The sequence below is a fragment of the Pyxicephalus adspersus genome, chromosome 11 (assembly GCF_032062135.1).
Source record: "Pyxicephalus adspersus chromosome 11, UCB_Pads_2.0, whole genome shotgun sequence".
In the NCBI taxonomy this organism is placed as follows: domain Eukaryota; kingdom Metazoa; phylum Chordata; class Amphibia; order Anura; family Pyxicephalidae; genus Pyxicephalus; species Pyxicephalus adspersus.
The window spans coordinates 6,842,236-6,865,907 of record NC_092868.1 but is presented as its reverse complement, the minus strand read 5'-3'; the positions used below and the strand labels follow the sequence as shown (position 1 = coordinate 6,865,907).

At 38.1% G+C, this 23,672-nt stretch overlaps 1 protein-coding gene across 4 annotated transcripts in view; it reads left to right on the top strand.

Moving 5' to 3' along the window:
• The first annotated feature begins 6,572 nt into the window (after positions 1–6,572).
• The window catches only part of LOC140340808 (chemerin-like receptor 1), a 53,623-nt gene continuing 36,523 nt past the window's right edge, over positions 6,573–23,672 (top strand). The window contains exon 1 of one of the 4 annotated variants that reach the window (XM_072426206.1): positions 6,573–6,718. Coding sequence is in view for 2 of the 4 variants with exons in the window: in XM_072426204.1 (XP_072282305.1) it covers positions 7,123–7,171 (49 nt within the window). In the remaining 2 variants the exon portion in view is untranslated. Of the gene's footprint in view, positions 6,719–6,984; positions 7,172–9,343; positions 9,421–9,744; positions 9,802–23,672 lie in introns of those variants that run through there. The other 3 variants (XM_072426204.1, XM_072426207.1, XM_072426205.1) reach the window with 3 other exon arrangements.

Here is a 23,672-nt window from a genome sequence, read left to right as displayed (position 1 = left end):
CAGCGGTTACAAATTATCTTCCTCCTTTAACCTATATTGCTGATCATTGAAACAGATTATCACATCCTGAAATGCTTCTCTTATATAACACAATGGCAAAAAAAGTTCCTGAGGATGATTGTCAGTTAATGACATTTGACAGAAAAAATTTGCGGAGCTGCTCCTAATCCTAAATCCATGCTTGCAATATCTCATAGGTGATGTCCATCTAATGCAACTTCCTGTAATCAGGTGGCAACAATGCTGCACTGCTTTTAAACTCAGAGAAGCGTCACCACTCTCTGGACCCGCCTCTACTACATTAATGTAAAACAAAGGGTGTGGCTATAAAAATTGTCATGTCTGTAGCTTTTAAATCAGCACCTGGCCACGCCCAGCTCTACCCACTACTTTGCTGAACAGCCCGGCCTCTTTTTCCAAACCCCTCCCACTGGGATCTGCAGTGTCTGGAAGGGGAGAGTGTGAGACAAACATGACGGAGGATTTGGCTCTTTCAAGGGGAGTAAAAAAATTTTTTGTTGATAAGATTTGTGCATTACACAGAAACTGAATATGATACTGGTTAATGTCATTCACAAGTCTTTAGCTACACGTTAATAGTTTTCCCAGGAGCTACTAAATGAGTACAATGTATGAGATATCTATTGTTCATTGAAGGGTTGATAAGATAATTAGAACAATCTCTGTGAAATGCGTAGGCGCTGTGTTTGTATTATAGACATTTAATGGGTGTGTGTAATATATTATTCAAAACAGAGATTTTTTTTGTAGCTCTGTTCTATTGAAATGACTTCTTTTAAGTTGCTGATTCTCCTTCCTGGTGACATTTAAATACCGGTGGTTATTAGGAATTATTTGGAGGGGTACAGGAAATGTAAATGAGTTTCTTGTGACTTTTTCAGGTGTATTACAAGTCTACATGAAATAAAATATCAGCAGACAATGTATTGAACAATTATGTATATATATTGTATATGTGTCATCAGAAATGCGATCATAGGTGGTACTGCTACGGCTGATTGATCCAAAATCAATAAAACCACTTTGATCACTAAAAATGAAAATGACTAGTTTGCAATGTGTATACAATTAAAGTGAAACCAAACCCTTTTTTTTTTTTCAGAAAATTGCGATCAAGCCGGTCTTTTCTTGCGGAAGGAACAGGAGATGTCACTACTGCAATACAGAAACCTTACCTGCCTGATCGCAATTTCATAAAGGAGACCTAAACTCAAAGTTTTTACTTTCATAAAAGTGTACATAACCCTTGTATATAAAGTAAAAATATTCTTTTTTTTTTAAAATGCAACACCCTTATTTTAAAAAAAATGTGTCAACCCTTTTTTTCTTGATCGCCGCCGCTGTTAGTGCAGAGTCACGCATCCCGAGAGTCTCCTGACTGCTTGTTTTGCGGATGCCTATTCTCAGAAATCTGCAGAAGGGTCATTTTCCTTCACTAAGGGGTAACAGATGCCGATCTTACGTAAGCACAGTAAGATCGGCTCTTTTTTTTTCCCTGTACAGCGGCTATGTTACCCGATCTTGCACTGCGCAGGTGCGAGATCAGGTGATGAAGCTAGAAGAAAAAAGATGGCGGTGCTACCTCCACGCTAGGGGACCTGATTGAGGAAAGGTCCTGCGCAGGGATCAAGGAATCTGCTGGATTGTGTGATTTTTTATTTTTTATTTTATTATTATTACATAGTATTTATAAAGCGCCATCGTATTATGCAGCGCTGTACAAAGTCCATGTCACTAGCTGTCCCTCAAAGGAGCTCACAATCTAATCTCCGTATTATAGTCATATGTCTTTAATACAGTCTAAGGTCAATTTTTTCGGGGTGTAGCTAATTAGCTACTGCATGTTTTTATTTATTTTTTTTTAAAACTGCATTTTTTCTTTTTACAGCTACTGCATGTTTTTGGGATGTGTGAGGAAACCCATACAAACATAAGGAGAACCAGCAAACTACATGCAGATATTGTCCGGGCCAAGATTCAAACCTGGGATCTAGTGCTGCAAAAGATGGAGCACTTACCTCTGAGCCACCGTACTACACTAAACTAAATAACTCCCACACAAGCATATAGAAGTCCATTCAGTCCTGGCAGCTGCAGGGGAAGCCAGAATTAGCCAAGATGTCCGGGGAATCCGGGTAGCACGTAAGTATGTTGCTGTCCCTTTCTGCAACAAAGCCCTGTCTGTTTGAAGATTTTAAAAGTGGAAGTTTAGTTCCGCATTGAATCAAATTTATTACAACTATTGATTTATTGATCATATTGATGCATGATTTAGGGAGGCGTGTCCCTTGGGATACTTCGCAGCCATATAGCAGAGTATTGGGCATTGCCTTGGGTGATCCATTGAACCTGGAATGGATCTGGTCCAGGACTGATAACATTGGCCAACCAGTAGCAAATGATTTTAAGAAATCCATTCCAGATTTGCTGGACCACCCAGGTTTTCCCATGATAGTATATCTTGGAGATCTATTGTCCGTTGACCTAGACATCATCAATGGCAGTCCAATGGCTGAAAAGGTGTGTTATGGACCTGGAAATCTAGGACGATGATAATGGCTTTAGTGGATGCAGCAGTAACAGGTTTCTGGAGCACTCATGGCTGCAAAAAGGTAAGTGAGTGCCATAATGGGTACCTTTGCTGTGCTCAACCACACCAACCAATATGTAGCTCTGCTTTTTTTAAATTAATAATAAATCAGGTGTCATGTAGGTCTACCCTAATTCTTGCTTAATGACATGCAGATTTGTACTATTATGTTACCGCTGGTGAATCATTAAGCTAATAAATAGCAGACATTCACCAACTTGTTTGTTTACCTACAGTTTATTGAAGACCAAAATAATCGGAGGACACTAACTTCCACCCATCAATCCAATTAGTCCCATCCAAACGAGGCGGCACCTGAACATCCGCAGCCGCGTTAATGAGTCTCCTTGTGCCTAATGGCAAAATACAGAATTTGTGCGACGGCCAATAACAGGCTCAATAATGGCATGAATAATCACCGTGTGTTTCAAAGAAAGTGAATAATGGTTAAAAGCAAGATTAATAGTTTCCAAATTCTCACGTGTGGAGCTGACGCAAAGCTGGAGCCATGAAAATGGCGATTTGTAGTGCATTGAGGAGGACGGCGATTCCTGATGGTATTGAGTAATGTCTGAACTCAGCCTGGCGTCAGCCTAAGGACAACAGTAAATGAGGAAGCAAGTTCTTATAATAAATTAAAATTGCTCAGATTAAAGGAACGTCCCAATTACATGTTTGTTTAGTTAACTGGTTCAGGGCCAATATTCTAAACTTCCCGCTATACCGGATCAGTTATTATAGTTTTGGGTATTTTTTAATGTATTTAAAAAAGTTTGAATTTGTTTATTACTTTATTTTTAATTTTAATATTTATTATTTAGGATAAATAAAAGTTTTCTTTTTGATACCCTTTAGCAACATTGTAGCTGAAAAGAAACAATTTATTTTTAAATGTATTATATTTATTTTTATTGTTAATTCATAAACACGCAAAAAATAAGGAAAAAAATAATTATATATATTATTAACTATCATTAGAATATTTTTTTTTTTTTGTGCAAGGGCTGTGTATATGTCTGCAATGCATTTGTCTACCTAATATTTTTACCCTGCAATGCATGCAATGGGCCTGATTTATTAAAGCTCTCCAAGGCTTGAAAAGATACACGTTTATCAGTGAACCTGGGTGATCCAGCAAACCCAGAATAGATCTGGTCCAGGAAATAGCAAACAACTTTGAAGAAATCCATTCCAGCTTTGCTGGATCTCTCAGCTTTACCAATGAAAGTGTATTTTCTCCAGACTTGGAGAGCTTTAATAAATCAGGTCCATTGTTCCAAAATTCCTTAATGTGATATATGTACAAGAACACAGTAATCTGTCTTTGGTCTTAAGCTTTCAGTTTAAAGAAATGTACTAAAAAATAAATGATATAAATTATTTATTCATTAGTACATTTCTTTGAACTTAAAGTATAAGATCAAAGGCACATTTTTCTGTTTTTGTGTTCTGCTGGTGTAAACAAGCCCTGCCCCTTAAAGCAATCCCCCCCCCCCCCAAAAAAAAAAAAAAGTAGAGGTTGTGGCAAATGTTTATTTTTTCAAAATGTTTTTTTTTTTTGCACTATGCCATGTACAGTAAGGTGTTAAACCTGATTTATCAAAGCTCTCCTTGGGCCCTATTTATAAATGATTCCCCCTGAAATTCGCTGACAGATGGTCCTATCTCTTATCAATTTAGTTCCTAATAAAAATAATGACTCGTTCTGCCATCTAGAGGCCAATCTCAAAAGTGCACACTATTGGAAGTATCTGTGCACGCAAGAATTTTGAACAAACTAACAAGGGAATCATTTATAATAGAGCCCCAAGGCCAGGGGTATAGTCTTAAAAAAAGAATAGGGGGTACGGTACTATCCATGGCGAGCACACATGCGCATCATTGTTATGTAAAAGCCTCATTCCCGAAAAAAGTGAGGGCACCGTGTGCACACGTGTGCCCGACCCACTACACCCTTGCCAAGGACTAGAGAAGATATCATGGGTTGTGCTGGGTGGTCCAACAAACCTGGCAAAACATTTGCAAAATAAAGGGAAATTATTTTAGGAAATCCATTCTAGGTTTGCTGGATCACCCAGGTTCTCTCATGATAGTCTATCTTCTCCAGTTCTGGAGAGCTTTAATAAATTGGGGCCATTGTCGTGCATAGACCTCAAACATCCATAATAATCCTTTTCATCTATTGAATGGCCACCAGTGATATCTATATCATTGGTGGCCATTTAATGGATGAAAAGGATTATTATGGATGTTTGAGGTCTAGGACAAAGATTATGGCTTCATAATGGGCAAGAATGCTGTGATCAATGACACTAGCAAAAAATAACTTTTTCATTTTCATTTTTTAATGGTATTTCTTTTGCTGATTTTGGAAATTTATCATCGTGGGGTTTTGTTACAGGTATCTACTGAATATAAAAATGTATAACATTAACAATATTATTAAATATAAACTATTAGACATAAAAATGTACAATATTAACAATAAATAATAAAAATATAAAATATTATGTATAATATTACCAATATATATTAAAATAAAATATTATATATAAAATGTATCAATATAACAATAATTAATATAAGTATAAAATATTATATAAAAAATGTAAATAATAACAATAAATAAAATAAATATAAATTAAAAAAGTATTAAAAATTATATATAAAGGTATAATAACAAATAAATAATAAGCAGAATGAATATTTAAAAAAAGTCATTCTGTCGGGAGTGTACACTGGATATCGCCATTCTAATATTACAAAGGTAAGTGTGACTTTGCATAAAACAATATTTTTTAGGCTGATTTTAGGGCCAAAATCCATAAAGAGTAAAAATATCCTGTGTATTTTGGCGTTGATAGCGGTGTGTAAACATTGTTAATTTCAGAGCAGTATGTACTCTCGCAGTGTCAGTACTGCACATTTTACCCCCAGCCATACCGGGTGTCAGAGTTTGTCCCAATGTTTCCATTATTACATCCTGCAAGAATGTAGACAAATAATTTCATTGTCAAAAAACTGGCAATCTCCCATCGGGTGTGACCGAGGGCATCTCCTCCAGACAATGAACAATATATCTCATGAATTCAATTTAAAGTGGAGTCTTGGACATCTTGTAAAAGCATAATTCCAACCATTCCTTTTTTTTTTTTTTTTTTTTTTTTAACTTTTCTTTTATACCGTATTTTTTTAGAAAACAGTAATTTTAAGGTTTAAATAATACTGGTATTGTTTTTTTTTTTTTTTTTTTTTTTAACTTTTCTTTTAATAACATAAAATATGGCGAGCAATTATGGGAAATAGTGCCAGGGTGAGGGACAGGATTGTCCAGGTTTGGTACACTATAGAGTCAGTAAACCTAGGGGATGAACACTACTGGCTGTGTATATAGTAATTGGACAGGGGCTGGTTACTAATGTATATAGTGGGCAGTCTGTTCACAATAAATGGTGGTTAAAAAGTGCTACCGCATAAAAATGTATTATTATTGTATGCACAGGAACAAGTCTAGGGTTGTTGAGGAGCTTTCCAAATTTAATTGAAACCGTCAAAAGCCAATCTTCTCAATTTCTGTAGCCTCTAACCGTCTCCTGTACAATGTCTGCAGTCTCTGACTGTCTCCTCTCCTGTACAATGTCTGCAGTCTCTGACCGTCTCCTGTACAATGTCTGCAGTCTCTGACCGTCTCCTGTACAATGTCTGCAGTCTCTGGCAACTTTCTGTATCACAACATTCATTCATTTTATTTATGTGAATCTTTCATCGGCTGCACATGGTTATAACATATAATATCCCCCCCCCATACACGATTTATTTCCAGCTGCTGCCGAGGCACACATACATGGTGTAAGCAGAGATAATGAGGTGTGAATGTCATTCCTTATCTGTGTGATATAAGTGGATGATGTGCAGCATTCCTGGGCAGGAAGGGGTTATGGATGGAAGGAGGGCGCAGTGAGCGCATTGTGTGCTGGAGATGAGCTGCGCTTCTCACTGCTCCACCGCCAGCAAAGTCTCAGCACATAGTTTGTCTCTGGCACCTGAAGGCTGCAGAAAACACAAAGTGACCTCAGTGACTTCTCTGACCTGTGAGCACAAGGAAAGGTAAGAGGAGACTTCTCTGTGCCTGGCATGGAAATTTGTACTTTATACAAAAGTGTGCAACATCTGTGCATTGCTAATGAATGAAAGGAAGGGTAATGGTGAACTCAAGGCACCAATGCATGGCTTGTACAGGGAGACAGAGAGCAAAGGCAGAACCTGGGGAAATAATAATAACTTCTCTGAAATCTGATTGGTTGGTATTGGGGTCACTTATTGCTAAAACAACTTATTGCAGAAATGTATTATTATATATTTATCTGTTTATAGATTTGCATTCTGTTTGCACCCAACCAAGGAATTTGGTGTTTTGCTGGTCCCCATTTTTAGTTCATTGACTCAGAACAAGCTTGCAGTGTGCAGACCCAGTTAACTTGAGAACTTTTCTTCTGGATCAGAGATTTACAATGTGCAGACGGGATAGGAATGCCAACCGGGCGGCTAGCATTTGCACTGGTAGGTCATGAAGGCATGCTTGGCTTGACATTGCATTTGTGCCATGTGGGTGATAGTTTGGTAAAGTGCACCTGTCCTTATATCCAATCTGCTAATTAGCCCCCCCATCCAATGCCACCATCACCTTGCAGTACACTAGTCACCCTTAGGTGGTCTAACAATCCATTTTCACGCTCTGCCAGGCTGGCACCTGACACGTGGCTACTCTTGGACCTGACCAATCACCAATGAGGCACCCAGCGTCACAATATGGGACAGAAATAGTGGGCACCTACCTAAAGCATTACAATCTATATAGAGACTGCTAGGGCTCATCAGAGTAGCAAATGGCACAAGAGGATTAGGTGCCAAGGTATTGGAGTGTGCCCACTGTAGAGGGAAGGCAAGGCTTAAAGGAAGGACAGGTTCTCTTTAACTGAAAATCACAGCATGTATTTTCTATAAAAAGCTGATGAAGCTGAGATTAGCACTCTATGTGAACAATTTGTCCTTATGATATGCAATCAGTATCAATTCTCTATCAATGCCGAGGCATCAATACCCAGGATCGGGATATTTATTTTAAAAAATGATATTTATTTTTACTTAAGTCCAAAAAGAATTAAAATTAACAGTCATATGACTACAATAAAAATTCAAATTCTGCCTTTAAAGCTTTGTGAATTGAGATTTGCCAATAAATCTCTAAACTTAAAGGGTCCCCCGGTAATTTTTAGGTTTGTGGTGAATCCTTGCAGGCAAAGTCAGCCAATGGTGGAAGCAGAACAAACTTCAGCCTGAACTTTTCTCATACAATGGTGTCCCTGGAGGAGACGGTGAATGGTTAAACTTTTTTCCACTTGATGGACGCTTGGTACGGTTAAGCTTTTGTGTCACTTATCCGGCTGATTGTTTCATGGGAATCAATAGACTTTTGGCTGGGATCTTATTCCGGGATTAGACCTCAGGATGGGAGGGGGACACGAGGGAAGATATGAAAGTGTCAGATGTCTCATGTTCTAATTAATATGTCAGCAGGTAAAAGATCTTTCATTTCATTCCATCAATATCTTCAAAATTGTATAATATAGGAAAAATAATACATATTTATATCATGTATATTAATTGTATGTCCTCATTCTGCTAATGTTACTATTTGCAAGATGCAAACTTCTGCATGGCTGCAATGATCTATTCTGCTTGTTATTTTAGAATTTGATTATTATATATATATATACGGTATAGTTGTCCTTACAATCATTACAAGGGAAAATGTGCCCTGTCTCCAATTTGTCTTCTTCATATTCTTTCCCACTTCTTTCAGAGCTGGGCGGGGTGACTCTGCCTCTGCTGCAGTACTGGGGTCCTATCCATACCTGGGAACCTTTAAAGAGTATGGAGATTTTTGGGGGGCACAAGGGGAATAGGGTGGCATGTACCATTTAAAAAAACTGGGGAGTGAACAATTTAACATGGGTGTGTCTAATAAGGGGAGGTGGCATAGCTCGACCTTAAGTGGATCTTCCATGTTAGCAGACTGTAATAAAAGCAAAGGTGCAATATATTTCTATTGGCCTGTATATCTAGAATACAGCCTCTAGCCAGGCTATGAGTATTGCCAGGTTTACAAAATTTTAAATGGTAATATATAAAAAATTAAATAAAATCTCTCACTATCCTCTGTAGCTGTAGGCATTTTGGAGTAATTCATTGTTAAATTTCATAAAGTCATTCATGTATATATTCACATATATATATATAAAGTCATCAGCTCAGATCATTAGGCTTCCCCCAGCAGATTTGTTGCATTACACAGACACTTCTGGAAATGGGAGCCCAAGGGCTGGCTCTGGGTTGGAGGCTGAGCTTCTTAGTATTTGTTTGCAGGAGGGGAGCCAAGGGATAAACTGCTGAATCACTGCTGGAACGGGAAACAGGAGAATGAGTGGTTGAATCAGTGTTTCTCAACCCTAATAACATGGGGAACCCTTGAAATAATTTTCAAGTCTTCAGAAAGCCCCGGCTATATTTACTATATCCACAAATTACAGTACATTAGTGCAGTGGTCAATGGGAGTATTCCTCTTAGGGCAGCAGGGACCAGGGCTTTAGAGTGGGGGAGGAGAGACTTAATGAACTGAACTACTAAGTCACTGCTGGGAAGGAAAAGCAGGGTGAGCTCAGCTATTATCAGAACAACTTAAAGGACCTCGGTGCTCATACAGTTTATTTTGAAGATGAACTGATCCACAGTGCCTACAGCTACGGAGGTCAGTAAGGGCTTGCTTTAAAGCTTTTTACTAATTGCTAATATGATGAAATATGCAAAAGTTTTTAGCTTGGCAGCAGTTCACTGTAATATAATTATCATGGACTTTTTATTACCAATTACTGTAAGTTGCACAGTATCCCTGGGATTTTTTTTCCAGCTGGCAACCGTGAAAGCAGCAGTAATAGTAATTGAATTTAAATCAGCATTAAATAGTTTCTGTGCAGCGAATGAGTTCATATGTTGCAGCCCATTAAGAACAGATCAACTATCCTTGATAAATTGGAAATGCTATATGTTCACGTCATGATTGCCATGGCTAATTTAAGTTTATGGCAGAGCCAAGCTGCATCCCATGAAATGAAGATTATCACATGGACTGGTAACTTAATTGAAATTTTGCAAAATACTGCAATTAACACATAGATTAATATTAAAACTGTTTATCTGCATCCCATCCATAATTCATCAGCAATTATTTTCCTGGATAATGACTTTAAAATGGTATGCCTTTTTGCTTGAATAGAAATAGAAAACATAGATACGACTGTTGTTATTTCTGACATTGTGATATTATTTGTGTGTTCAGACAACTTTGTGATCCTGGTAACCCTGGTCAGGTCATAGACCTTTCTGCAGACCACACCACATATAGGCAATGCAGTCAGGTCCATGGTCCTCCAATGGTAACCACTCAACTTACCTCCACCTTTGCCATTATTAGCACAGCCCCCATTGGTTCCTCCAGCCAACCTCCAGGTTTTTAATATGTCCTGTAATAGGTGAAGGTCAGAGGGAGGAACCAATGAAAGCTTTAGGGGATGCAAAAGATTGGCACAAGTAGAAGTATGGATTTTCCCGTGGACTTCCTTAGGAAGATCTTAATTCATATTGTCAAACCTTTATAGCATGGGGGAACCCTTGAAATAACTTTCAGGTTTTCAGGAAACACCTTCTTTAATTACTATATGCACAGCTCACATTAGTGTGATGGTTAATGGGAAGAATGCCCCTTACATTGCTGGCCATTAGTACGGATGTTAACCATTTTGCCAAAATGATCATGGCGTCACCTAAACTAGCCTGAGAGACACACATTGCTCATTGCTCAAGGAACCTTTGGGTACTTCGGGAGGAACCTTAAGTTTTCGCAGAACCCTCAGTTAAGAAACAATGGTATAGGGAGAGATATTCTCTAAAGATTGTGTCTTTTCAGCTTCATTTTGGATAAAAAGAATGAAAGGTTTAACATGTTGTTAGTGAGATTTCCCTTCTGGTTTGTCTTTTAGCATCAACAATGTGAGAGAATTCTTCCTAGTTATCATGAGAATGTCTTCATTGGAAGATTACCCCACTATTCCTGATTTTTGTTTATTCCCAATGTATAGTAGGCTGCTTTTCTAGGTTTTTATTGTTTAGCAATAACAATAAAAAAGTATTTGCATCCCCATTGAGGAGATTAACAGTTGTGTTTGGATTGGTGACCATGATCACTGACACAGGAAGTAAGGTGAAATCCAGACTTTTAGAGTTGTCACAAGAACAACAGGTGAGTGATCCAGTGAGCCACCTGTCCAGCAATAGGATGTCCCTGGGTAGGAGAAACTGTCTAATGGTATGTCCCCACTATGGCTCTTCTCTACATTGTTAAAAAGTCAACATTTTTTAACAATGGGGCTGATTTATTAAAGTTCTCCAGGACTTGAAAAGATAGACTATCATGGAAAAACCGGGATGATCCTGCAAACCTAGAGTGGATTTCTTAAAATCATTTGCTATTAGTTGGCAATATTTTAAGTCATGGAACAGATCCATTTCATGCTTACTGGATCACCTTGGTTATCCCATGATAGTTTATCTTGTCTAGTCTTGGAGAGCCTGGGCTCATTGCCTTGAATTAAGGCTTCCCATTCAATTAAATCAGGGGTGTCAAACTCTGCCCCGAGGGCCAAATCTGGCCCCCAAAAGGAATTATTTTGGCTCCCAAAGGAATTATAAAATTAAATTGCAGCTGGCCCGCTGCTTTGATATAGTGCACTACTATGATTCCCGGCATCACTTGCATCTATAGACCAGCGGGCTCTGCCAATGCGTGGCCCAGCATTGGATTGTTTTATAGATGCAGGGAATTGTAGTAGCGGTGCTATTTCAGTGAAGAGGGAATTCCAGCCATTTGTAACATTAAGCCCCGCATTGGACTGTGTATTTGAGGAAAGGAACTGTAGTATCAGTGCTATTCCCTCTTTGTTTCCATATGAAAAGGTTTTATATCTAATGAGAAGGAAAAACTTTCTCAATTTTTTCAATAAACTTCAAGGTTGGCCTGCAACTTTTTCTAAGTTTTTAATTTTGGCCCACTGTGTATTTGAATTTATTACCCCTGAATGAAATGATCTGCCCAACACACCCCTTCAGAGGCAAAGTGCATCTGAAAATTGCATAGGTGTGGGGGGGGGGGGGCTGGGGTGCCATTAAAATCAAGGGTAACCAAGCACACCAAATCATCATCTGTGCATTGTTTTTAGTTAATGCAACACACCACTGGCAACAAGCCCTCCAAATGAAAAAAATGGCTATACATAGACTTTTAGTAGATATAGAGAACCTTTGGAGATCAGGATAGAATGGTGAGGAGTTAAAGGTCCCATGTGGCTGTATTTGCTGATTGATTGCTGTGAGTTGCTTGTCTTTGGTTTCTTCACCTCAACAAAAAAAAAAATGAAATCCTGCAAAGCTACAGTATTTACTTTTGAAGGAGTGCATTGTTCTTCTCTCAAGAGTTAACTTCCTTCCTACATGGAACATTGACTAGTACACCCAAAATCAGATAATGCTGGCCGTGACCTATTTGAAATACTTTGATTGCTGCAATTTGTTCTGCGATACGGTTCAATAAACTCTGGTAAATAGGAGTTAATTTTAACTAGCTCCAGACATTCACTGTTACTTTCCAAAAGTTGGGCAATATATTTGAAGGACAACTCCATATTGGTTCCATTTCCATCATACTTAAGGTGCAATGTTAAAAATTAAATTTTAAGATGTTATGTGCTAAGAACCTCCGTACTTTTCTTCTGTGGTGGGTCACTACTGGTGATGGGCGAACTCATCCAAATGTGGTTTAGTAGATGCTGAAAGACATTGGCTAAGCCTATAAATCCATGTAGGCAAGCCATAGAACGGACTATTATAGCTTAATGGTGGGGGGCACTTTCTCTTACAACCAGCAGCTAATGGGAATGTTGCCCATTGTGTTTTTAGTAGCTTGAAGCTGTTTTTGAATATAGTCCAATGATCTGCTGATATATTGCAATTGGAGGTTTCCTTTGCCCTTGTTTCCATTATGAAACCATTAACAAAACAAAGACATGGTGTCATCCCTATTTCTTCTCCACGATAGAAGTCCATAAGCTAAAACTCTATGCCTTTAGGCTTGTAGCCCTCTGGCCAACCTATGTCCACATACAGTACCAGGAGGATATTTCAAGAGGACCCAAGAAAATCACTAACATCTTATGGGAACCTGCCCAGCGTTGATGGCCATTGACCTCCTCATCATCAGTGGTAAGAAGGTGCAGGAATGCATTGGGAAACGTATGAGTAGTATACCTGGGCCCTTAAACTGCAGACCCACCAGCACATATGAAACGGTCTGCTTCAGCATTTCCTCATCTCTTGATCTAATTTGTTGTGAAAAGTTTACTAAAATGTCATCTTCGTGTAATCAGAACATAAGAGAAATCTTAAGGAACAGAATGTTTTATTCCTACCGGTGGAGCGGGTACGAGCTTCTGGAACTGGCATAGAGATCGTATCCACTACTCAATGACATAAAAAAAAAATGAAAACAATTAAACACCCAATTTTAATAAAACAAAACTTCTCTTTGTTTCCAAACTTTGTTTCAAAAATTTCCCATAATTCCACATCCGGGTGTGAAAAGTAACATCAGAGGACATGTGGACTTACCCGATTTACAGGCTAAGTTGACATTACCTTGCCCAATAAGAGTCTCCGTGGCTGGGAAGGGTAGATAATTGGCAATTGGAGGGGCTTAAAACCAAAAATGAAAATAGAATATATTACTTACCAGTTCTTAGATGTGCCGTTTTTTTTTTTGTAACCTCTATTTTTACCTGTGAATCAGGCAAGCAGTTGGACTGGTTTTAATGTGGAGCAAACTGAGCAATTTTCCAGGGCCTCCACCTTCATAATGGACAGACTGACAGGGTTTAGGGCAGGTGAAATTCTGCCCACTTCATACTTGCCTAGACCCTTTATTGTCAAAAACCGCCCCTGGCCAGAAGCACACTCCCTGTCCTAGGAGGAATGTAGCCACCCTAGGACAGTCCTATGTGTGCGGGGGGGGGGGGACTGTGACTAGCAAATCAAAGCTTAAATCCTGCTAAGATATGTGTGGTTTCTGTATATAGTGAAATGTGGAAAATAATATTTACACATTTGTAAAGTTACTGGGAAATACATTTTAAAAGGCTAAAGGTAATTTTTTTATATTTAACATTCTTTTTTTTCTTCTTTTTTTATATATAGATGGTGAACAAATGGACTGATAGATAGGGGTAGATAGGTAGTTAGATACCATATACGATAAGGTATAAACCAAATCATTTTCCCTCAAAATGCCATTTAAAAAATATTCTAGGTTTATACTTGGGTAACGCCAGTAGATGTCACTGTGCCTCATAAAAAGTGTGTAACAAACTTGCCATTAAAAAAATTACATTACATGTTACATGGAATCACAGCACCATCGACTATTGACCAACAATAAAAGATCAGTTAAGAGCAAGTAACCAATTCAAAAGAACAGGTACTTAATAAATCTACCTAAACATTCATCATTCTAAAGAAAATTGAAAAAAAGGGGGAAAGAGACTGAATGAATGTGAATTTCCCCTTTTAAATAAACGTTTTAAAAAATAAAACATTATGAATGCATTTTTTTCACATTAATTTTATTGGCACTTCTGTTGATTGATGCTTTGAATGTTAGCAGTGATGGCCACATTTTATGACCTAGATTTTTACGCATCAAAACATTTACCTGTGTTATAAGGTGAAAATAAGCAAGTTTATATTTAGTTCAGTTTATATTCAAGTATATATGGTAGATAATTAAAAAAATATATATAAATATAAAAAATATATAAATATAAAAATATTTAATATGTATATATATATATATATATATATATATATATATATATATATATATATAAAATTTAGCTAGAGCTACTAGATAGAGCTACTCACATTTATCTTTATTTAGCTTTATCTTACATCTGGACTTTAACTCACCATTGAACAATATTCATGTACAGTTAAAAAATCACATCTCATATTTTATTTCCCTTCTGCCTCTATTTATAAGTCACTCTATATTTCCAAAGAGCTTGCACTGTTTATGAAGTATTAATGTTACTATTAGTTATAATGGTATGGCCGTATTTCTATTGGAATTTGAGAAAGATAATGTATTTTACTTCTATTGTGCAAGCAGCCAGTTACATCAAATAAATAAACAGATACATTGGATCTCTGCAACAGGATATCATAGCATATCAACCAATAGTTGAAATGGAGTCCATGGAGTCTAATTTTCTAAATGTAAAACTTTGAGATCAAGCAAGTCATCCCTTCTGCAATGATGAATACTTACCTGCCTATGCATGCTCAGCTCAGCGTAGGATGTAGAGGATACCCAGGACATCCCGGCTTCCCCTGCATTTGCTGGGACTGAATGAACACCCAAGCTCCTGTGCAGGAGTTACATCATCCCGACCTAGCCAATCAAGATGTGTAAAGATCGAAACGAAGAGGAGAAGAAAGGAGATGGTGACGAAATGACAGGTGAGCATATTTAAAAAATTGCGATCAGACAGGTAAGGGTCTTTTTTTTTTTGCAGAAGGAACATCGCCTGTCCCTTCTGGGATAAAGGCCCTGCCTTTTTTAGTGTTTAGTTCAACTTTAAGATTAAAGTAGAACTAAAGTTTGGCATCAGACAGACCCTTATTTCAGAAAAGGAAAGGCAATGTCTATTTTGTAATAAGTATTGGCTTACTTGGCAGTCCTGAGGAAGCTTATGTTGCGAAACGCGTTGAACACTATGAGATTGGATGTACAATGTTTCTACTTAATATATCTTTGGATTTTTAATTATCTAAAAAATCATATTTCTAACTTAAATATGTAAATATTTCTAACTTAAATATGTAATATGAAATAGTTTTTTAAAAACTTCATAATTAGTGTCTTCTAAGTTCTGAAAATTGATACGTTTTTGTTGTAAAACCAGCTGTCCTTTTAAGGACCAACAAAGAGATCCGAGGGTTAGGAATAGTCAGGGTTCACGTTCAACATTTAATGTCACGATCAATTCAAATCTAATGATAATTCCCTCATGTGTTTTTTATTGGAGATTTTTTTATATTTTTTTTATGTTTTTGCGAACTTTGAAATGTCAAGGCTTGTAAAACCATTTTTTACGACTGCAAAAAAATGAGAAACGGATGTGCAGACCAGGCAAATGGAAAGACACAGAGAGCACCATAAATTTAATTGTGTAATGCAAGATTACCAACAGTTTCTGACCACAACAAGACGTAAGGAAGGCTGTGAAGCAAAGATAAAGCCTAATAGGCAACGGAAGTGAAAAATAAATGAAAAATAAAGGTGTTTTGGGGGAATCTTAATAAGTGCTCATAACAGCCTAATTGACCATTAGAATATTCAGCAGAGAAGTAATTAGCGGAAATCTACGGATGTGTTTTGGAGTATGAGATGCATTAATTTGGTACGGGGACAGGGAGTCCCTACGGAAGTAGACTGGGATCTCGGCGGAGGTTAGGATTGCCCAATATTCAGCCTCCAATGTTTTTTTGTCATTTTAGCAGCTTCTGCCAAGCTTCATTTATCAGTTTTGTCAGCTTCTACCCAGATCCAATTGCTATGCTGATATATGCAGGTTGAAGTGTATAAGAGAGCTATCATTGCCTTCCGAGGGGAACCAATGTGACTTATTCCATCATAAACCTTACACACCATCGAGCCAGCTTCATTATCTTGCCGTGATCTGACTCTAGAGCTTCAACCTTTCATATTCTGATTCTTTTAAAGCAGAATCAAAACAATATATTTCAGGGTACGATTCCGCAAAGTTGGTGGCAGCATTAGTTTTACTTCTTTTTTTTTTTTTGACTCTCTCTGGAGCTCCCCTGGTATTTTTTGTCCTCCCACCAATATGTAACAAAGTATGGGGTCACCCTGAGAAACAATAAAGTTGCCCTACTTCCCCTCCCAAAGGTAACATCTACCAGGGATCACAGGACCAATCTACACCATGAGTGCCATTCCTTCACCCATGAAGAGCAGCAAAAAATTGTTCCAGTATTTCCTTGGGGCCACCATCTGTTCTGTTCTTGAGGCTTCTCACATGTTGCATAGGGTCATATGACCATGCCGCGACCATTCCATGCAATGACGGAGTATTGCATTGGTCTCTTTATTGGAGCCACTCTCTACTCTACTGTTCACATGACCCCATAATAAAAAAAATGTCTGTTGTTCAGACATTTGCATGAGGTCACATGATATACCAAAAGCTCCATGACGTAGGGTGGTAAATGACATTAGGTGTCCGCACAAAAGAGAAAGACCAAATGCTGGGGGAGCTAATATACTTTTAATTTACTGTTGCACTATTTTTTCAAAGGATTAGAAAAGGGATATGATCACTGTTATAGGACCCCAAGTGTATGGCCCCTCTCTCTGACCATAGGGGTCACTACAGGATCAGTGGAGGGAAGTATGGAGGAGAGGTGGTTAACTATGGCAAACATGCAGGGACATCATCCAAAGGAAGTTACTAGTCTTCTGAAGCAATGCAAATAGGTCCTTGGCCTGCAATCTGATCCCTCCTGATACATATAGTACCAAATGAATGGTAAGGTTGTACTCATCCAAATAGAATGAAAATAAATAGCCTATTAAAGGAATATCAAATAGCTTTTGCTGTAATATTCACCTTCATTCCAGGGATTTTCCTGCAGTTGCCAGTAGATGTCCTCAGTCTGATGGCGAGCATAATTGAACCTATTTCTTATGAGCCCAGGCAACCGAGACAGTGAAAAGAAAGGGTCAAAGTGATGAGATGATCTTTCTCTCACTATACTTTCTCTTTCTATCAACAATCTTTTCATCTGCATATGAAAAGATGTTCAGTTTAAACCGATGATCATAAAAGTTGATCACAAATCAACTTTTGACTATTCGAGTGCTACATCCCAAATAACAATCCTGTATAAGTATATAAGGGAATTCAATCTGAAGGGACTTTTTAGGCACTTATAAAATATGAAAAATGTAGCTTTTATTTCATTCTTTAAAATACATTGATAAAAACTTTCATTGATAAAATAAACAGTGCAAGTGCTTTAAAACACAAATATTTTTTTTCAATGACATTGTCTCACATATTTTTAGTATATTCACACGGTCTCACATAAACAATATTTTTGACGAGTTTTGCGGATGTAACCGCTTCTTCAGGAAAATATGGAGACCTATTGATATAATATACACTTCATTTAGTACATGAATAGAATATAAGAATTTGCCTAATAATTTATATGAGGATTTATTTTGTACTTACTGATGAAGTTAGAGTTTCAAATCACCAGTAAATAAGGATACCTCCTTTAAGATGTGTGCAGATCATTCAATAGGAGGAGAGAGTACCAATAGGATAGGACACAAAGTGAAGATATATAGGCAACAACACCTGCAAGTATTGATGACTATTATGAGAAACTAATTAATTTTCATAAATTTATAATGCCATTTATAACAAATGTGCTATTTAAATCATGTACCTTTGTAGCATATCTAAGTATAATGGAATAATACAAACTGGATGCATAGAAAAATTGATACTATATATTATCTCTAGCAGCATCAACATGATTTAGTGAGGTATTATAGCAAAATAAGCTTAATGCACAATTGCAGCCATTGAAAGTTGGGCAAACAATCTCAATGGAGAACAATTTCTTTATAGTTTTTATTTATCTAAAACCATGGTACAATATTAAAAATCATTTTACAAAGATTCATTACCATGTATCATGGTTTTAGGTATACACAAACTATAAAGATATTTTTCCCCATTGATTTTTTGCACTGCACTTGATTCTACTTCAACGGTCCAGGTTAAAGTGGGTCCAGGGTGACCTGGACTCAAAGGTAGTGAATTGAATGATGCTGTCCATACAAACTGACTCCTAGTGGCAGGAAAAAGTACTGCAATAAAAATGTCTTGTTCTCTCGAGTCTGCAACCATTTCCCTTATCATATTTTAATGACATATTCATTTTTTATCAAGTTTTTTTACCTTGTGTTCCACTTTAATATGTGCTGCTAAAAGCCATGCTGGGAATTTGCCGGAAGCTGGATGTGATGACTTGTATCATTGCATTTAGTAGTGTACGCATGTTTTCATAACGGATCCTTCTTGTTATCACATAACCCGTCCCATGAGGATAATTCATTTTGTTGTGTCTAATCTATCACATTTCTGCCATCAGCTCCGAGAAGCTCATTAAATGATTGAGATGCTTTTATGACCATGATCAATTAATATTCATGCAGCAACTGTTCGTGTCCAGCCCCAGCTCCCGTTTATTTACTTTATCCTGCAACATGAAGGAATTGAAAGCAATTTCATCAGGGGAAAATTGGTCCACAAAGCAGATGTGAGATTTCTGAATAATACTGTGCTGGTTCTAATGGAGAGCCGGGGGACACGGAATGTGATGCCTGGGGGGGGCACCCCACTATGTGCGTGAAATACCAAACAATGGAAAACCAATCAATGGTAGAACCAGGCAGAAGGATCATGGGCGGTCTTAGGTGTTCCCAAGCTTCCAGCAATGGGAATTGTAGAGCTGAACTCCAGGCAAGGAAATAGTTTTCCTTTCCAATGATATGAACTTACCCATCATGGCCATCCAGTTCTGAAGACTGCTCAGCTCATTCCCATCTAATAGCCCCATCTGGTAAGGGCATCACTGGGCAAGCACTTTAACCTTGCAACATGAGGGTTCCTCCTATGTCAATATGCTGATAGGTCGATCAGCCCCCCAAAGAATGGTTAGATGTCTTCTACATAAAGGTGGTGCTATATAAGTGAGCAGTCGTGTCAATCCTCCGGCCCTTGAATGGACAGCAAAAGGAGAAGTAGTTGACTCGTGAGCCCAACGCTTTGTTACCCTGGTCTCTCCTCCTGCAAATGCCTGGATCTCTGTGCTGCCTATCTCTGTCTCTCAGTCCAAGCTCTGCTATGCTATGCAAAGGTAATCAAACTTACATACAATTATGTATTGTTGAATGTAAAGCTACAATATTTGTGTCTTTTTTATCTGTCTATTTGCTGAATTATTCAGCCCTGTTATCGTAATTACATCATCAAATGCAAGCAGTGTTCTGACCTGGCATTAGCCTCCTGTAGTCTGTGCTCAGCAGGGCTGAAGGGGGAGAAGAAGTAGCAGCACAAGGAGCCAATCAGTGCATGTGCTCAAAAGATGGGAGGAAAGAACAAATTTACAGAGATATAAGAACCTCACAGTGCTGCTTCTGCTTTCACTGAACAGGCTAAAGTGGGTTCAGGATGGCCTGGGCTCAAAGATGGTGAGTTGCACAATGTTGTCCATCCAACTGATACTAGAACCATCTACTGGCAGGAAAAAGTACTGCAGCGAAAATATATAATCTTCTTGGAACTGCAGCTATTTATTTTATTGTATATTTTAATGATCTATTTTTTTTATTAGGTTATTTTACCTGGGTTTCTGCTTTAATCTTTATGAACAGTCAAAAAACCCTTCTCGGGTATCACATGTTATTGATGTAGCTGCAGTTAATCATTTGCTGCCACTTATGGCAAAGACTAATGCAGCCTATTAAACTCTGTGTCGCATGGTCAGTGTCATTATCTGGATAAAAATAATTGGCGTAATTAAAATGAATGAATGCCGTTGTCATGATTCTCCTTAAGTCATCAACCACCTGCTGGATGGCAGATCGATGAGCCCATTAATAATCTCTGTGGTTTGAGATACAGAAAGTGACATTCCTGTAGTTCCTGTACATAGAGGATGCGGATCTTGCATGGCCTGCAGGAACAACCTTGGCTGTCGTACAGCAGGAAGCTGAAAATTATTAGGAGAGGCGGAGGGAGGGGGTTGTAGTGAACTCTTATTATTAGAGATGAGTACAGGCTGCAGATGATGAAAGGACAGACAATTGTATATCTCAGAGAAAACGTTTCCAGCAAACACAATATGGAACAGGTGAAGGTCACTAATAATCTGCAAGGGAAAACGTATTTAACTATTTAGTGACTGAAGATAAAAAAACATACTGACAGCTGAAACATGAATTACTGTATATAAAATTCTCACATCTTAAAAGCAGGAGAGCCATCAGGAACTAATAGATCGACAAGATTTGAAAACCAGAAATGAGCTCTGTTGGTGTCTTCTCCTCCAGCAATTCATTTTCAGGAGTGTCAAACTCTGGCCAAATCTGGTCCGCAACTAATTTTTTTTTGGGCTCCAAAGGATTTTAATATAAATTGCAGCTGGCCCGCCGCTACATTGAAATAGCGTCACTACTACAATTCCCAGCATCACTCGTGTCTATAGACCAGCGGCCTCTCTGTCTATGTGTGGCCCCACATTGGACTGTTTTATAGACGCAAGTAATGCCAGGAATTGTAGTAGCGGCATCAATCGCATCTATAGACCAGCGGCCTCTCTGCCTATGCATGGCCCTGCATTGGACTGTTTTATAGGCGCAGGGAATTGTAGTAATGGTACTATTTCAATGAAGAGGGAGTTCCAGCCACTCATAACATTTAGCCCCGCATTGGACTGTTGTCCTGAATTGTAGTAGTGGTGCTATTTCAGTTTCAAGTTTGGCCCATAACTTTGTCTAAGTTTTTAATTTTGGCCCAACATTTGAGTTTGACACCTCTGTTCTAAAGTAAGCATGGCAGCAGATGTTTGCTTTCAGACTGTCTTTCTCTAATTGAAACTGAAACTGTAACTGTATGAAACTGAGTCATAAAAGACAGGGTTAGAGGGGAAAGGGTCACTTTTATGGATCCTCAACTATTGAAATCTCTAAACAATGTTTTTGTTTCAATTAAAGTTGATCTAATGTAAAGGAAAACTTGATGGAATTAGGAAAAAAAAAGCATTCCTATAGTACACTGGTCTCAAGGTCTTTTATTTTGTTTCCTCTCCCTTACAGAGTAGGTTCATTCTTTGGGTGTGAAGTGGACACTTCCAATTGGTTGTCCAGTGATGTGGTCTTCTTAGGATCTGGAAGGGTTGACTTCTGTCCCAAAGTCATTGGAATGGAATGGTGGGGTAGATCCTCCTGCATGGGCAACGAGTGTTTGCATTACACCCCAGGGATCAAAGAAAGTGGGTTAAAAGCTGGTGGATATCATTTAACCTAAAGGAAAGAGGACATGGGATCTTGGGGTTCGGGGAAAGTAGACAATTAATTTGGTGAGGTAAGTCTACTGGGGACAGAAGGTGAGGAATACAGCAAGACCTGCTTTTATATTGGCACAAGTGGTGGGTCATAGCTGCTGGAACGTTATTGCAATGAAATGATAGGGGACCTTCCAGCCTGGGCATATGGGCAGCGATGACCACCCCTATGCCCAGAGGTTTCACTGTTATGGTCAGTATATTCAGCAGGTACAGAAAATCAAAATATGGAGCTGGGGTTTCAGGTGAGCAGGAGGAAGGGGTGTGCAATAGTTTTTTTTTTTTTTTTGCCCACAGGTGGGCATTAAAATAGGCCAGGCTATGGACATTTAAGTTATTACATTACATAGTTTTAGGCTTAAGAACACATGTCTAGAAGGAAAAATGAATCACAAAGTCTCAGAACACTTGCTTTTATTTTCTCTTCAACTTTTTTGTTCTCTTTTCCCTTAGTAGCCTTCCAGCCTCCTATTTTCTTGTAAGCACATAGAAAGCACAAGAATAGGAGAGAGATGAAACCTGTCTTACCGGTTCACTGAATCTCTTGTATTTTGAGAATGAATTGCTCCGCAGTGTCTGCAGCTAAATGGGTCAGTAAGGGCTTGACTAAAGCCATATTTATTGGTCATAGACTGGTCATTTCTTTTTTTTGCCTGGAGATAAGCAATAATCCCAAGCTATGGTCATTTAAATATTTACATACTTAAGAAGGGCACAAAATCTCAAGCTGTGGAGCAAAAAACATTCTCCTTTCCCAGCAGTGACTTGGTATCTTCCCAGCTTCCCAATTTTTTGTAAGCACAGAGAAAACATGAGAATAGGAGATTGCTGAAACTGACCTTCAAAGCTTTACTGAATCTCTTGTATTTTAAGAATGAATTGCTCCACGGTGCCTGTAAAAATATGCAAAAATGTAATATTCATAGACCCGCCACAGTTCCGCTTTATGGTTATCCTGGTAATCATGTGAATAGGAGCCAGCCTAAGAATTCGTCAAATGTATATAAAAAATATTTTTAATATATATATGTTTATAAAAAATCCATTATTTGTCTAACAAACTTCACCCAATACACAGTGGGCTCTATAAACGACAGTCAATTACTCATCTCATGTTCTTCCTATTTTCTATTATAACAATGACTTGTTCTGGAAATAAACAAATATTATGAGCCAATTGACAGGTATAATTTATAAATAGAGCCCAATGAGATCCCTTTAAATCTGATTGACAGGCAAAGATCATATTCTATATGGGGTTATTAGCATTCAATAGCCAAATAGAGAAGACGGGGTTGGCTTTGGTATAAATGCAACACATATATATTTTAAAGCTCTCAGAAAAGCCTAATATATCATTCCCATTCACAGTCAGACAGAATTTATTTTCTACTAGCGCTGTGTATTCTGAACGTCTGTGCCATATTTCCCACCAAGCCTGCTCTAGCTGCTGAATTTCTTGCACAGCATGAGCCTTGTCCTCACTCCACACCACCCCGCTTCGGAGTCCTAAAACGATCAGGTACACGTTATTCTGTCAAAATACAAAATATTTTATATGCTAGCTCTGTTTCCTATCCAAAAACTGCTTCAAAATTCTTTGATAGGCAGGCATATATCGAAGTCCCACGAGGCTACCGCTTTTATTCCCAATTACAGATTTGCAGAAGGTTT